This window comes from Physeter macrocephalus, chromosome 5, assembly GCF_002837175.3.
Source record: "Physeter macrocephalus isolate SW-GA chromosome 5, ASM283717v5, whole genome shotgun sequence".
Lineage (NCBI taxonomy): Eukaryota > Metazoa > Chordata > Mammalia > Artiodactyla > Physeteridae > Physeter > Physeter macrocephalus.
Window position 1 is genome coordinate 99,216,800 of NC_041218.1, and position 18,058 is coordinate 99,234,857.

Here is an 18,058-nt window from a genome sequence, read left to right on the forward strand (position 1 = left end):
ATCAGCTCGGTGCTTTGTGACCACCTAGAGGGGTGGGATAGGGAGGGTGGGAGGGAGGGAGACGCAAGAGGGAAGCGATATGGGAACATATGTATATGAATAACTGATCCACTTTGTTGTAAAGCAGAAACTAACACACCATTGTAAAAGTTATACTCCAATAAAGATGTTAAAAAAAAAAAATGAAGTTTGGAGGAAACCAGGCACAAGTTTCCACGAGTCCTCTCTCACTGGAGTCACACAGCTTGGGTTTATTTCTCCCAGCAACAAGTTGTGAAATACTATATACCAGGGAAGCTCATTACAGACTCAAGAGCCCAAGGTTTTGATTGGGGGCTGGTCATACGGCCAAATTGCTCCTAGCACCTACCAAAATTCCAGACTCCCAGAAGAAAGCAGGTGTTCAGCATAAACCACGTAGTTTGCACAGACACTTGAGGCGCAGAGAGCCACTCTTATCAATTCTGAGATGTGGGAACCCTCCTGAGATCCAAGTTCCCAGACCCTAGCCCTGGACCAACCCCAGAAACAGACCTTTCAAAGGAGAGAAGTCTCGGGCTGCTTTGTTACTTCTTTTCTGCACACATTCCCATGGGTGTAGCCTGGGTTTTGCAAATTTCTGTGATGTTTGTACTTTCTAACCTTTATTCCGCCTCATGGCAGTATATTATAATGCAAGAGAGTGAGAATAATTTCATGATGGAGACATCCTTGAATCAACTCAAAATAACATTTAAGTAAATGCACATGAAAACTTCTGTACTTTTTTCATCGGTAACAAATTCCTCCAACACCTCACAACTTTACCATACTTGAGAATCAGTTCAATGTATTTTTACCTGTTTCTTTCACTTATATATAAATATGAATAATTTGGGGGGAAAATACTTTGATAATAGAAAATTTTTAATTATATTTTTTGATATCATATATTTCTAATAAATATAAGATGATTTCAAATTATCTCAGAACAGCCGTAAACCATTATCACAAATGACCTCTTTCTCTCTCCCCCCCCCCCCGCCACACAGAGCATGAAATTGTACATGATCAGACATTTTCAAATACATGGAACGGCTCAGTTGTCAAAGCCTTCCCTCTCGACCACATGGTCTGTCCTCAGAACCCTCCTCACTGATGTGCATTAGCTCTATGGAGGCCGTGTTTTTTCCTTTCCTCCAATGTCTGTGCTCTTTGCTCTTTTAATCCTCACCTTTCTCTTTATTTCTTCTGATGCACTGTCTCCTTACTCAGTGAAAATCATATTTATTGTGAGGCTAGAGCCCTTGTTTTTCTGTCTTCACTTTGAAGAAGTGGTTCCTGCTTCCCTGGTGGCGCAGTGGTTAAGAATCCGCCTGCCAACGCAAGGGACACGGGTTCGAGCCCTGGTCCGGGAAGATCCCACATGCCGCGGAGCAACTAAGCCCGTGCGTCACGACTACCGAGCCTGCGCTCTAGTGTTACTTCTTTTCTGCACACATTCCCATGGGTGTAGCCTGGGTTTTGCAAATTTCTGTGATGTTTGTACTTTCTAACCTTTATTCCGCCTCATGGCAGTATATTATAATGCAAGAGAGTGAGAATAATTTCATGATGGAGACATCCTTGAATCAACTCAAAATAACATTTAAGTAAATGCACATGAAAACTTCTGTACTTTTTTCATCGGTAACAAATTCCTCCAACACCTCACAACTTTACCATACTTGAGAATCAGTTCAATGTATTTTTACCTGTTTCTTTCACTTATATATAAATATGAATAATTTGGGGGGAAAATACTTTGATAATAGAAAATTTTTAATTATATTTTTTGATATCATATATTTCTAATAAATATAAGATGATTTCAAATTATCTCAGAACAGCCGTAAACCATTATCACAAATGACCTCTTTCTCTCTCCCCCCCCCCCGCCACACAGAGCATGAAATTGTACATGATCAGACATTTTCAAATACATGGAACGGCTCAGTTGTCAAAGCCTTCCCTCTCGACCACATGGTCTGTCCTCAGAACCCTCCTCACTGATGTGCATTAGCTCTATGGAGGCCGTGTTTTTTCCTTTCCTCCAATGTCTGTGCTCTTTGCTCTTTTAATCCTCACCTTTCTCTTTATTTCTTCTGATGCACTGTCTCCTTACTCAGTGAAAATCATATTTATTGTGAGGCTAGAGCCCTTGTTTTTCTGTCTTCACTTTGAAGAAGTGGTTCCTGCTTCCCTGGTGGCGCAGTGGTTAAGAATCCGCCTGCCAACGCAAGGGACACGGGTTCGAGCCCTGGTCCGGGAAGATCCCACATGCCGCGGAGCAACTAAGCCCGTGCGTCACGACTACCGAGCCTGCGCTCTAGAGCCCGTGAGCCACAACTACTGAGCCCGCGCGCCTAGAGCCCGTGCTCTGCAACAGGAGAAGCCAACGCGATGAGAAGCCCGCGCACCGCAACAAAGACCCAACGCAGCCAAAAATAAAATAAAATTCACCTGGACGACCCACTGAATTTTCCAAGTTGGATTTCCTCCCTCAGTGTGCACCAGGTTTCCCGAGGTGACCCTCAGCCCCTCACCCCAGCCTGCCTGAGGAACGCCAGAAGCCCAGACCACTAGGGGCCAACGGTCCTCTCTTGAAAAACATAGTGACCACAATGCCAGTCTTGACTTATTACAGGCACTTCTTAACCAAAACAATTTAATACAGTAAATGTTCATTTAAATCAGTAAATGTTCCGTGTAGTGGGTTCTGGAGACGTATCAGTCTATATTTGTAATGAGGTGGAAAATGGTCTAAGGATTGAAGAACTTTTTACACGTTTCAGATGGACTCTTCTCCTTGTGTGAGGCCTAATATAATCTTTAACCTTGCTAAAACACATGAAATTTAAAATATACTGTTTTATAGATTTCCAGGCCATGGGGTTGAAGAAAGGGATGTTTTTCAACCCAGACCCTTACCTGAAGATTTCCATTCAGCCTGGGAAGCACAGCATCTTCCCTGCCCTCCCACACCACGGACAGGAGAGGCGATCCAGGATTGCCGGCAACACCGTGAACCCCATCTGGCAGGCCGAGGTGAGTGCCCGGGCCCTGAAAAGGAGCTTAAGGGACAGCAAAACGATTGACCCCGAAGCCCACATGCTACTGCCTCCCTCCGTGGAGCCCCAAACCCTGCTGCTAAGTTCATGGTTCTCTTGGCCCTGGAAAGTCACCGTGTTCTCTTTGGATTACGCTCCTAGAGATCTTGATAAGTCTCACAGCGCGGGACCATGAAACTGTGCGTTGCAGCTACACCCGGTAGCCGTACGCAGTCAGCCTTCTGTATCTGCAGGTTCTGCATGTAGGGATTCAGCCAACCTCGGATGGAAAATATTTGGGGGAAGAAAAAATTCCGGAAAGCAAAACCTGAATTTGCTGCACACGGGCACTATTTTACCTAAAAGTACATTGAATTTTCAACTATTTACACAGCATTGACACTGTGTTAGATATTGTAAGTAATCTGGAGATAACGTAGAGCATACAGGAGGACGTGTGTGGGTTATGTGCAAATTCTATGCCATTTTATGTAAGGGACTTGAGCATCCATGGATTTTGGTGTCCTCAGCGGGTACTGGAACAAGTCCCCCAACATACCGAGGGACAACTCTAATAGCCTCTTGGTCTGATTCTGAGCTTGCACCTGAAAGCGGGACAGGAGAAGGAAGTGATGTGTTTTAATCCAAGCATTCTCATTCTTCCCACGCATGTGGTCCTTAAGCAAGAGTGCCAGATTTGAATTGTGTCCGTCTGGACCAGTTACAGAGATTCTGAAACTGTCAGGTTTCCTAGGACAGGTAAATCAATAAGCCTTAAAGTAACACTAAGATATGGGGTTGCATATTGTTTGATTTAAATAGACACGGAGGCTGATTGTTCATGCCATCTTCCTGGTTTACACAGAGCTAGGCAACTTGCTGGAGTTTCAGATAATTTGTTTTATCTGATACAGGCCTTTCTTCTCTCTTACATGTGTCTCCACCACCAGCTGGGAGCTAGGAGGTTCCTCAACAAAGCCTCATCAGGCTCAGCTTCACAGTGACTAAGTCCTGTCCTAGAGAAAGAGCAGAAAGTTGTCACACCCATTGACTGCCTAGCTCCCTGCTTTAGCTTGAGGGTATAACCTGCAAACTTCATGGCTTGGAAGACAGCGGGGTTTAGGGCATGGAAATGCCACAGTATATAATGTAGGGGTTAAAAGTACAGATTTGCAGTCACACAGACCTTGGTTCAAATCCCAGTTCGGCCAGTTGTATAACTTTGAGAAATCGGTTATCCTCAGTCTGAGCATCAGATTATCCTCATCAGGCTGGTGCTGATGGAAATGTGTTACTACTACCCTGGACACTCGCTTTGGGCAGGGTTCCTTCCTTTATTCTTCAAGGTAGATCATCTCTGATGCAGAACTTTCAAGCATCCTTGACAAGAAAGTGTAGATATTTGGGGCCAAAGCTTTTTCATTGTCTCTTAAATTATACCACCTACTTCCTAGGCTTAATTTAGCCTGACCCAGGTTTTACAGAAGATCAACATTAGAGCTTTTAAGTGGCCGTCAGGGGAATAGAGTTGTATTTGAACTTCTTACTACTTTGGTTATCAGCAGACTCTAAAGCACCCACAGGACCGCTAGCATGGAATCATGAATCTTAAATTATTTGTTTCTTCAGTCCTGGCTGTTCTCGCCAATTATTTATGGACTCCTCACTCCATTCCTGGAGATAATACAAGATGCCACAGGAATTTATAACACATGGAAAAAAAAAAAAAAGCTTCTCCTAAAGAACTTTAGAGCAGCTTGTACTAAGACATTTAGTCATAAAGGTATTGTAAGTCCAGCACCATCAGAATATGTTTTGGGGCTTCCCTGGTGGCGCAGCGGTTGAGGGTCCGCCTGCCGATGCAGGGGACGCGGGTTCGCGCCCCGGTCCGGGAGGATCCCACGTGCCGCGGAGCGGCCGGGCCCGTGAGCCGTGGCCGCTGAGCCTGCGCGTCCGGAGCCTGTAAAAAAAAAAAAAAAAAAAAGAATATGTTTTGGCTAAAAATGTCAACTAGAATCCACTTTAAGTTCTGAAATTATTTCCGAATCTTCAGTTCAGGTATACTTTGCTCTGCAAGGACACAGGCCAACTCTCCCTCTCCCTCTGCTCCTTGTTCTTTCCAGCTGTGGCGAAGGTCAGCATCCTAAGTTTCACCACATGTCTCCCTGACAAGGCTCAGACTGAGGATAACTGATTTCTCAAGTTAAACAGCAAGTAACTGGCTGAGCTGCGATTTAAACCACAGCGTGGTTTGCGTGATTGCAAAGCTGTATTTTCAAACCCCTAAATTAGCTCCCAGTGCCCAGAGCTCAAATGTGGGAGTCTCAGCCCCTAGGCAGAACATTCGAGGCCTCGGTGACCCAGCATTGCTTACCACTTGTGTCAGTTAGGGATGCCTCAGGCTCTAAGCTAGAGGAAGCCTGGTCAGCTGTGATATTTCTCACAAACCGGAAGTCCAGAAGGAGGTGGTCCAGGCAGTGCAGCTACTGAGTACGGCCACCAGGGACCCAAGCTCTCTGGGTCTTGCCACTACACCTTAGCAGGTGGCTCTTGTCTTCCTGTCTTAAAGCCTCAAACCCAAGTTCCAGGTGGGAAGAAAGCAAAAAGGCCAAAGAAGCTTTCTCCTTGAAAGGCTTTGAATTACTGTCCCATAAGAGAAGCCCTGTTACCTATCACAGGACCTCACCTGGTTGGGAAAATCTCGTGTTTCGCTTCTCTGACTCTCTAGTCGGGAGGGCCGGGGACTAGACAGTTGAACATAGGTGTTGAATAAACCAGTTTATAGTGTCTGCAATGTGCTTCGGCTTTACTCTCCAGCACCTTTTACCTCCAGCATTACACTAAGACCACTCTCGGTAGCTGCTGTCCCCCAGTGCCCCTTGTGCTTTCACATGGCTGCGTAAATTGTGTCTTTGCTTATATCTACCTAAATTGTACATCCTCAACTAATCCAACCAGAGATTTCCTGCTCATCCATCAATTCTCAGCTAAAATACCACCTCCTACCTGGCACCCCAACCCAGGCCTCAGAAGGAAAGTGCTTCTTCCTCTTTGCTCCTTTGTCCGGACCTCTACATAGTGTCTTCTATTTGCACAGCTGTCTTCCTCACGAGACTTTGAGCTCTTCAAGGAAAGGAATCACGTCTAATTTATCTTGATACCTCCAGGTCCTGGACCTAATACTACTAGGTTCTATAGGGATTACTCTGCCAAGCAGTGTTTGAAACGTTTTATATAATTAACTCATTTCATCCTCACAACAACCCTATGAAATATGTACTATTATTATCCCCATTGAAAGATGAGGAAACCAAGGCACAGAGAAGTTAAGTGAATTTCCCAAGGTCACACAGCTGGTAAATGGCAGAACCAGAATTTGAACCAGTTCAGAGCCTGATACTGATCAGTTTTGTGCACAGGTGGTTGTGAATAAATTCTGGAGGAAGTATCCGTAGCTTATATCAGATACTCAAAATGATCATTATACCTCCTCTTATTTCAGGTTAAAAAAAAAATCAGTTAAAATTGACAGCATTGAGTGATAAGGCCAAAGGCAGTTATCAAAAGCTTAAATTGGTCTTTCCAGCTAATCATATGAGCCCCTCCTTCTGGAGGATAAGTTTGAAGGATAAATGAATTTTTTTTTAATGGGGGAAAGCAAGGTGAAGTTTTCATGGCTGATTATTAATTCATTTAAGAAATATTTATTGTGCATGTACTCTGTAGTAGAAATCGAAGCGGCAGGAAGGACACAAAAATGATTGATAGATAAGACCCTGCAGGCTAGTGGAAGGAGAGAATACAATGAAATAAATGTCCTAATCAGGGTGAGGACAGAATGCTGCAAAGCACTGAGGGAAGATCTCACAGAGGGTGTGCTCTTGGACTTGGGTCTTGACAAGTGGCAGGATATTTGGGGGGAGGGGGAGGGAATTCCAGGTGGATGGAACAACATGTGCAAAGGTACCAAGGCATCCACAGACACTTAGGGGACTGTTCAGAAATGTCATGTGGGTGGAGCTTGTGGTGTTCTCAGAGAAGAGATGGCGACTGGGCTGGGCTTATTTCAATCACCCATATCTGGTGTGGTTTCCTGATTCCTTACAAATGGAAGCTAATGTTGGCGTCTGGGGTCTCACATTGCACCATAGTGAGTGAAATGAAGATTCCCTGTTCCTGCAAGATTCGTGTAAGTCTTTAAATCTGTATGCAGGAAGGTAAATGAGAACTAAACTGTCCTACTTTCCGTATTTGTTGATTAACATACCAAGGATGTTCAGTGAGAAATAATCGAAGTTGCCTGCACTTAAGAGCAAGAATACCCTTTAATGTGTAGTTTAAATGCTCAGTTTATTTCTTTGATTAATGTTGCATTAAAGTCGTACGTGGTTTTATTCAAATTTATTCAAGTTCAAACTGGAAACATTTTTGCTAATTAAAACATGATAAATCTGAGAAAACATAAAGTTACTGTCAGAAGTTTTAGATGAGGAGGGAAAATTGAGAGAAATACATGTTAAACATAATGCAAACTAACGAAATTAAAAAGAAGACTTCCATGGTGATTGATTTATCTCCTCTTTTTTATTACTGTAATTAGAAACTGTTTTCACTCCGGGAACACTGTCCTTGATTTTTAGGTCTGTTTACTCTCCAGTACGGATATAATGAGCATTTATAAGATTATAGCTTCACAGAGAAGTTAAACAGAAACAGCAGCAACTAAAATGTCTCAGGTTATCTGTTCAGAGTGCTTATGTAGACTCTGTATTTGTACCTCTAAGTAAAACAGGGAACTCCTAAAAGCAGAGTCTCAGAAAACATCAAGCAGATCGAGCAAATATTAAAATCAGGCCTGGGGCCTTGGTGTATAGTAATCTCTACCCCATTCTCCCTGTCTCTGCCCTCAAAGCTGGGTGGATTAATCCGCATACATGCACTATCGGCTACTCCAGTCTGGTCATAAGATTAGAAGATTAGGTAGATAAGGCCTGGCCTTGTGGAACTTACATTAATTCGAGAAAAGCGAAACAAACTAAATAACAAGATAATTTCAATGGAAGGCAAGTAACATGAAGGAACCACCACATCATAATATGATGTGTTTGATGGAAAAGAGCTGCCTTAGATAGCGGTGGTCCAAGAAGGCCTTTCTGAGTTGCTGTCATGTGAACTGAGAAGCCAGACATACAAAGACCTGGCTGGATGTGCATTTCAGACAGAGGAAGCAGCCAGTGTGAAGTCCTGCATAGAACGAGTTTGGATGTCTAAGCAGGAAGGTCACGGTGGCTGGAGCATGGCAAGTGCAGAAGGGATGGGGTGGAGTCTAAGACGAAGTTGGAGAGAGAGGCAGGGACCAGCATCTTGTAAATTCTGGAAAGTGGTTGAGATTTTATTGTAAATGTGCTAAGAAGCCATTGGAGCAGGGAAGCATCACACTGATTAAAATTTTATAAAAATGGTCCTGCTGCTGTGTGTGGATTGGATTATAAAGAGGCTAAGATGAAAGCAGTCGATTTCGCTTCTGGCTCTCCTGAAGCAGCATGTTGGCACACTAGCACAAAAACACCTAGAAAAGCCAGATAAAATACAAAACTTAAAAAATGGTGATGACATCTGAAAATGGTTTAAACAACCAGAACTCATGTCGTCAGGCTCCTGGAGAGAAAGGAATTGCAAGTGAGCCAGCTTTCTGCTACTGCTTTTTAGAAGAGGGATAAGAAAGTAGGCAAAAAGCTACTGAAGTGTCAAAGAGGAGTTTGCTGTAATCTCACAGTACTGAAAAGGCAAACTAGGAGTTCTGGATCCTCCAAGGAGGAGGTGGCCTAGAAAACCCCAGATTCTCACGTGGACCCCTGGCTAGCTAAGTACAGGATCAGGGCCAAGCTATAGTAGAACACTTTAAGACAGCTCAGACAACTCAGTCCCTGATTAAATAAGATAATCTGACCCCACTAACATTAAAAACAGACACATGGAGGTCTGTTATTGGAGTTATTAGACATAGATTTTAAATACTTTTTATGTGTTTTTAAACTTAAAAAGCTAGACATAAACAATAAAACGGTACCTATAAAATGCCCTAAATTGAAAATTAAGCAAGAAAAACTCCTTAAAAATCTGACTCAAAGAAGAAATCACAACAAAAACTAGAAAATATTTTGAGCTAAATAACAATGAGTATATGACATATCTAAACTTGTGGGATGCAGCTAAATTAGAAAAGAAGAAGAGCTGAATATCAGTGTTCTGAGTTTCCATGTGAATAAGCTACAAAATTAAGAGCAAATCAAACAAAAAGAGCAGAGGGAAATATACTAGTATAATGAAGATAAGTGCAAAAATCACTGAATTAGAAAACAAATGCATAACAGAAAATTAACAAAAATCAAAATGTGTTCTTATGTTTATTAAAAAGATAAGAGAATATTATACCATTTATGCTAATAAATTTGAATGGAAAATTCCTAGAGCAACATATCTTACTAAACTGATACAAGAATAAATAGAAATGCTGAGTAGTCTTTTATCTCTTAAGGAAATTTAGTATGTAATTTAAAACGTTTCTACAAGGAAATTCCTAGGACAAGGATTGTCACTATTGAATTCTCCCAAACATTTAATGAAATAACAATGATCTTGTAGAAATTCTTCCAAAGAAAAGAAAATTGTTTTAAGAGGTCAGCTTGTTTTATAAGACCAACAAAACTTTGATACCAAAATCTGACAAGGTCAGTACAAAAGATGCAAATTACAGTCCAAGCTCTCTCATGAAAATCTGTGCAGTTATCCTAAATAAAACATTGGCTAATTGAATCCAGGAAGATAAAAAGGCTAATACTTTACCAAATTGTGTTTATTCCAAGAATACAAATACTAAAAAAACATCAATCGATGTAGCAGTTTCTCTCTGGCACCAGTGAACTCATCATTTGCTGAACTCCAGCTGAACAAAAAAGGGAGCAACTAGTTGTCTATGCTATGGTTTATTACAGGCAGACTTCCCACAAATCTGCCAATGGTAAAACACCCAGGAAGCAATTAGACACAAAACTTGTTCACAAAAGTGTGCCGATGTTACCGGAAGTTCACCTAATTTCTAGTTTATGAACTTCCCTCCAGTATCTGGTATAATAACTGCTTAGGACTTCAACCAGATCTGCACTTCCAGATCACTGCTATTGATTTTTTGTTCAAAGTCACCAAGCTGTATGCTCCCCACAGCAAATGTGCCAAATGGTACCCAGTTAGGAAAATCACATATGGAGAATGTGGTTAAAAACTGTTGATACCATAATGGTAAACATTTCATTCTCTTTAAAAAAAAAAAAACAACAGCAGTCTTCCTGTTATTGGTAATTGTATCAGAATTTTTTTCTTAAGTATATAACTGCAAATAGGAAAAAAGTGCACAGACGCAGGCTTTGGCATTGTTTTTTGGATCTTTCAATTGTAGTTTTTTTTTTGTCTCTAATATGCCTTTCATGATTATTTTTACCTTTATTATCTTTATTAGGAGATAACTTACATAATAAATACAATTAATCACATACAAGTGAAAAAAAATGCATTCATTCAAAACAATTTGATGAGCTTTGACAATTTTAGACGCCCATGAAACCACACCACATGAAAGTCACCGAACATTTCCATCGCTCCCAAAAGATTACTGGTACCATTTCACAGTTCCGACCTGATTTCATTCCTGGCCAGTGTCAAATTCTGAACTATTTCTTCTGTCATAATAGATTAGTTTGCATTTTATATGAATGGAATCCTACAGTATACATTCTTTTCTTTCTGGCTTCTTTTGCTCAGGATAATGTTTTTGTATTCATCTATGCTGTTGCATACATCAGTAGTTTGTTCCTTTTACTGCTGAGTACCATTCAGTTATATGGCTCTGCCACATATTGTTTATCCACTCACCTGTTAATGGACATTCAGACTGTTTACAGATATTGACTATTGTGAACAAAGCTGCTGTGAACATTGCAGGTACAGTCTTTCTCTCAGGAAATACCTAGGAGTGGAATGGCTGGATCATTTTGGTGGGTGAAAACTTGCCAAAAAGTTTTTCAGTGTGGTTGCACCAGTACACATTCCCACCAGCAGTGTTTGAGAGTTCTGGTTGCTCTGCATCCTCATAAACACTTGGTATTCTCTTTTAATTTTAGCTCTTCTAATAGACGTGAAGTGGTAACTTACTGTGGTTTCACTTTGCATTTCTGTGATGACTGATGGTATTGATCATCTTTTCATGTGCTTGTTGGCCATTTGTACATCTTCTCTTAAGTATTTGGAGATGTCTAATTTACTGAGATTTGAGAGTTCTTTATATATTCTGATTCAAGTTCTTAGTCACACATATATTTTACACATATTTTCTCCCATTCTGTGGCTTGCCTTTTTGTTAATGGTATATTTCAAAGAGGAAATGTTTTTTATTTTTATAAAACCCAGTTTATTAAGTAATTTTCTCTTATGATTCATGCTTTATTCATTCTATCTAATAAATCTACCAAAGTTAGCAAAGACAACTACTAACTTTCCTCTAGGGGTTTTATAGTTGTAGCTTTTTTTTATATGCCTCTAGGATTCATTTCCAGTTAATTTTTGTGTATGGTGTGATGTAAGGATTGGTGTTCATTTCTTTCCATATGGATGTTGAGTGGTTCCAGCACCCTCTGTTGAAAAGACTTTCCATCCTCCTTGGACTGTGTTGGTACCTTTACCGAATTTCAATTGAACAAATATGTGTGGGTCTGTTTCTGAGCTCTCTCTTCTGTTTCACTGAGCAATCTGTCTTTCATCATTATGACTCTGTCTTGATTACTGTAGTTTTCTGGTAAATCTTGAAACCAGTAGTAAAAGTCTTTCAACTTTGTTCTTCATTTAAAAAATTGTTTCAGCAACTTTCAGTTTCTGGTTCCACATGTAAGGAACCTACAAGTTGCCAGTCCATCCTAACAATGATGAAAAGCTGAACAGACTGAAAAATCAACATCTCTGCTTGGATTTATAAGAGAGAGGAGGACACAGGGTAAACTGGTCCCCAAGACTGAAGAGACAGAAAGGCAGATACAGGGAGTCATGGCTTTACCAGAGCAGAAACTCTCGGCAGAAACTACCACAGGAATCTGTGTCGGGGTAGGGAAACCCAAACTGTAGTTGATTAATTGCTAGAGGCACAGTGTGCACAATTTTGACAGTTAAAACTTCAAGGGGACTCCATTTGTAGGGTGGAGATGTACAGTATTGTGAGATTTACCGCCAGGAGCCCGACTAGGTTCTCATAGTAAATATCAGAGAAAAATCCCCTCATGCTTCCAGCACGGGGAGGGGACAAGGAACCATTTTTTAAATAAATCACAGCACTGTTTCTTCTTAACAAGGCCTGCACTAAGGAAATTATTTAACCAGAGCCTCACCTGCTCGGGTATTATCAGAGCCTAACTGACCTGGGGGAAGGGAAATACCCAGCTCCAGTCTACTCTAGCCGTCCCGTCCCACCTAAGAGGGGAAAAATCTGAAAAACACTTGTGAAGTTCACAGACTAGATGCTTAGGTTCACTAGAAGACTGAGACCTAATCTTAGGACTTGGAACACTTCCTCCTTCCCTACACCTTACCACCACTTTACTAAAGGCCTATTTACAGCAGTTTCTTTTATACAGTACATCATGTCTGGCTGTCAAGAAAAAATTATAAGCCACACCAAAAGGCAAAAAAAAAAAAAATTGAAGATACACACCAAGCATCAGAACCAGACATGGCAGGGATGTCATAATTATCAGACCAAGAATTTAGAACAACCATGATTAATATGGGAAGGGCTCTATTGGACAACATGCAGGAACAAATGGGCAGTGTGAGCAGACAGATGGAAATCCTAAGAAAGAACCAAAAGAGAGGACAGAGGTAAAAAAACCTGTAACCAAAATGAAAAATGCCTTTGACAGGCTTATTAGTGGGCTGGACACAACTGAGAAAAAACTCTGAGCTAGAAAATATATCAACAGAATCCTCAAAAACAAAAACAAAGACTGAAGAGAACAGAACACCCAAGGACTGTGGGGCAACTACAATAGGAATAACATATACATAATGGGAATACCAGAAGGAGAAGAAAGAGAGAAAAGAACAGAAGAAATATAAGAAACAGTTATGATCAGAATTTCCCCAAATTAATGTCAGATACCAAACCACAGACCCAGGAAGCTCAGGGAACACAAAGCTGGATAAATGCTAGAAAATGACACATAGGCATATCATTTTCAAATTACAGAAAGTCAAGGATAAAGAAAAAATCCTGAAAGAAGACAGAGGAAAAACCACCTTTACCTACAGAGGAACAAAGATAAGAATCATATCTGACTTCTCACAAACAAAGCAAACAGGAAGAAAGTGGAATGAAATGATGTGAGAAGTGGTTGAGAGGAAAAAAAAAACAAAAAACACCAACCTAAAATTCTGTACCCTACAAAATATTCTTCAAATGTTAAGGAGAAAAAAGGCATTTTCATAAAAACAAAAATTGAGGGAATTTTGTTGTCAGTAGACCTGCCTTGCAAGAAATGTTGAAAGATGTTCTTTAGAGAGAAGAAAAGTAATGTCAGAAACTCAGATCTATATAAAGAGTATCAAAGAAGGAGTAAGTGAAGATAAAATGAAAACTTTTATTTTTCTTATTTTTAGTTGATCTAACAGATAACAATTTGTTCAAAATAATAATAGCAATAATATATTCAGTTATGTATGTCATGTATATATGTATTATATATATATGATTATGTATGATATATATAGATGAAATAAATGACAGCAATGATACAAGAAATTGAAGGAAGGAATTAGGATTATTTTGTTATAATAAGGTACTCACACTACCCATGAAGTGGTATAGTGTTACTTGAGAGTGGACTTAAATTAGCTTTAAATGTGTATTGCAAACTCTAGGGCAACCACTAAAAAATGCAGGGAAAAGAAAGAACAACTTAATGCTAAGAAATGAGAGAAAATAAGTCATACAAAATACTGAATTAAAACCAGAAAATGCAGAAAAAGAATGGAAGACAAATGTAGGACTAGAGAACAAGTGAAACAAGTGAAATAGAAAACATTAATGAATATGGTAGATATTAATCCAACTATATCAGAACTCACTTTAATGCCAATGGTCTAAATGTACTATTTAAAAGACAGATTGTCAGAGTGGATAAACAACACAATCCAGCTGTGTGTTGTCCAAAGAAACCCACTTTAAATATAAAGACACATATAGATTAAAAGAAAATGTATGGAAATAAATGTACCATGCTAACACTGATCAATAGAAAACGTGACTAACTACATTAATTTTAGACAAAGCACACTTTAAAGTAAGGAAAGTTATCAGAGATAAAGAAGGACATTGCATAATTCTCCTAGGAGACATAACTCTTTTTTTAAATTTTTTTTTTAATGTGAAAAGATTTTATTTTTTTATTTTAATTGAAATATAATTGACATATTATATTACTTTCAGATGTACAACATAATGATTCGATATTTGTATACATGGCAAAATGATCACCACAATAAGTCTAGTTAACATTTGTCACCATAACATAGTTACATACATAGTAGTGTTTTTTAATATAAGAGAAAAAATGGAAAAGTAAATGTTATTCAGAGGGAATAAATAAATTGTGGTCTAGTCATATAATGAAATATTATCTAGCAGTTAAAAATCCGTGAGCAATGCATTCACTTTTGACAATAAGCATAGATTTTAAAAATAGGTTGAATGGGGCTTCCCTGGTGGCGCAGTGGTTGAGAGTCCACCTGCTGATGCAAGGGATGCGGGTTTGTGCCCTGTTCCGGGAGGATCCCGCATGCCGCGGAGGGGCTGGGCCCGTGAGCCGTGGCCGCTGAGCCTGCGCGTCCGGAGCCTGTGCTCCACAGCTATTACTTTCAGATGTACAACATAATGATTCGATATTTGTATACATGGCAAAATGATCACCACAATAAGTCTAGTTAACATTTGTCACCATAACATAGTTACATACATAGTAGTGTTTTTTAATATAAGAGAAAAAATGGAAAAGTAAATGTTATTCAGAGGGAATAAATAAATTGTGGTCTAGTCATATAATGAAATATTATCTAGCAGTTAAAAATCCGTGAGCAATGCATTCACTTTTGACAATAAGCATAGATTTTAAAAATAGGTTGAATGGGGCTTCCCTGGTGGCGCAGTGGTTGAGAGTCCACCTGCTGATGCAAGGGATGCGGGTTTGTGCCCTGTTCCGGGAGGATCCCGCATGCCGCGGAGGGGCTGGGCCCGTGAGCCGTGGCCGCTGAGCCTGCGCGTCCGGAGCCTGTGCTCCACAGCGGGAGAGGCCACAACAGTGAGAGGCCTGCATACCGCAAAAAAAAAAAAAGGTTGAATGAAGAAAACTGAGTTGAAGAGAACTTTACTACAGTATGGTAGCATTTATGCAAAAAAATTAAAAACACAAAATAATACAAATATGTATATAACAAAAAAATAAAATATTAACTTGAAGGATATATGACATTTTTGAAAGCAGCTGGCTCTGGGGAGAGAAGAAAATGGATACAGAGAGGGAGAATTTAAAGTACTTCCATTTTATTTATAACATTTTCTTTATAATATGCAAATACCCACAAAAATGAGTTGGACAGAGGTATACTAAAATGTTAATAGGCAGTGACTGTGGAAGGTAACATTTGGGGCAATATTCTTCCTACACTTCATATTTTTCTCCATTTTTCAAATTTTCTAAAATAACCAAGTATTACTTTTGTAGTTATCTCCCCATTTTTGAAAACCATACATGTTATAGGCACAGTCGTGGCAGCTTCCATTTTAGAAGAAAAGCTGGGTAGCAGTCAGCATGGGACATGAGGAAAGCATTGTCACCTATACCTGATGTTCTTTCCTAGTCAGGTGAAAGCCAGTGGGCTTGAGGAAAGATGATAATTTAAGATGTTCTGACTTCAGCACTGCTTATGATTCCCTCCTTATTTTGTACTCAGTGCATTGAGAAAAGAGCATCTGGAGTCATGATTTTCATTAGAATTTTCCCTGGGTCACATCCAGGTTAATAAGATATGTGGGTGAATACCCAATGATTATGTACATATTTAATGTACGTGGTCTGTTTTTAGCCATGTTCAAAAATAAAGCTTTTTGGTACTCTTTCTAAATGTATTATGCCCTATTTTTTTTCCCTTCTCAAAATCTTCTCACTCTCCCACACTTAGATCTCTTAAACCAATTTCTCTGTTTCTACATGCCTTCTTTCTCATTCATAATTTTTTAAACCAATCAAGCCAAAAGGCAGCATATCGCAGTGTGAGGAATATGGACTTTGAAATTAAAAACCATGGGTTTGAGTGCAGGCTCTGCTTGCAGTTATTTGCATGACTGAGCAAATGACTGTCTTTCTGAGCTTCAGTTTATCTCTCAGTTGGAGACTGTATTGCCTGGACCTCAGGTGAATGACCTCACCAGAATAACCAGATCACAGGTGTCAATGTGATTTGTAAGCTAAAAAATTGCTGAAGTCAAGGTTTACCAGCTTTCTTGCACTAAATGGGTGGCTCCAGGATATCTAAGAGGAAGGAAGGGTCCAGCCATGTCTTGGACAATCAATGAGCCAAACTATTTGTAGCTAGGTGTCCTTTGAAGCAAATTACTAATTATTCTGTGAGCATGTACATAGGACACACTGCTGCTCAGGTGACCCGTGACCATCCAAATCCATGGAGCAGGTCAGTGGCACTGATACTTATTTTTTTATAGCTTTATATTCTTCTATTCTTGGACTTCTTGACCCAAGTCCCATGGATTTAATTGCATACCGCCACAATCCAAACCTATTGGAAATACAGCAATATTCATTCATTCATTCATTCATTCAATTTTAAATTGAATTTTAAAAAGCATTTTCTTATGCTCCTGGCACTTGTCCTTGTGCAAAGAAACAGGCAATAAACCCAGCCAATGAGGAAACTGTATAAATTGTTAGAAAGTGATCTTTGCTATGTGATATGAGTGTAATAAGGCAGGGGGAAGGCTAGGTAGTAAAGGGTTGGACTGCCTTTCAATAGGATGCTGTGGAGGCCTGGAGAAGGTGCCTCAGGCCTCCAGCTATAGGAAGTGTGTATTTGTTTTCTTTTGCTGCTGTAACGAGTTACCCCAAACCTTGCAACTCAAAACAGCACACACTTAACATCTCATGGTTTCTGTAGATCAGAAGCCTTGGGGTGCCTTGGCTGGTTCCTCTGGTCTAGGTCTCACAGGGCTGAAATCAAGATACAGGCAGAGCTGGACTCTTATCTGTGGGCTCTGGAGGAGAATTTGCTTCCCAGCTCACTCAGGTCTTTGGCAGAGTTGGTTCCCTGTGGTTGTAAGACTGAAGTCCTCATTTCATTGCTGGCTGTCAGTTGGAGTTCTCTCACCTCCTAAAGACTGCCTGCCTTCCTGCAACAGCACAGAGAGTCCTTCTCATGCTTTGAATTTCTCTGACAACCTTCTGCTACAGTTCTTCTGCCTTTAGTGGGAGAAAGTTATTTGCTTTTAAGGGTCCATGTGCTTAGATTGGATTTTTTTCTTTTTTGCATTTTTGAATTTTATTTATTTTTTTATACAGCAGGTTCTTATTAGTTATCCATTTTATACATATTAGTGTATATATGTCAATCCCAATCTCCCAATTCATCACACCACCACCACCACCCACCACTTTCCCCCCTTGGTGTCCATACGTTTGTCCTCTACATATGTGTCTCTATTTCTGCCCTGCAAACCAGTTCATCTGTACCATTTTTCTAGATTCCACATATATGCGTTAATATACAATATTTGTTTTTCTCTTTCTGACTTACTTCACTCCGTATGGGAGTCTCTGGATCCATCCACATCTTTACAAATGACCCAATTTCGTTCCTTTTTATGGCTGAGTAATATTCCATTG

The 18,058-nt window shown here is 40.0% G+C and overlaps 1 protein-coding gene across 1 annotated transcript in view; it reads left to right on the forward strand.

The window, feature by feature from the left end:
• Positions 1-18,058, forward strand: part of HECW1 (HECT, C2 and WW domain containing E3 ubiquitin protein ligase 1) — a 259,111-nt gene that overhangs the window by 83,460 nt on the left and 157,593 nt on the right. The window contains exon 5 of the mRNA XM_007124963.3: positions 2,897-3,066. Within this exon, the coding sequence (XP_007125025.1) occupies positions 2,897-3,066 (170 nt within the window). The remainder of the gene's footprint in view (positions 1-2,896; positions 3,067-18,058) is intronic.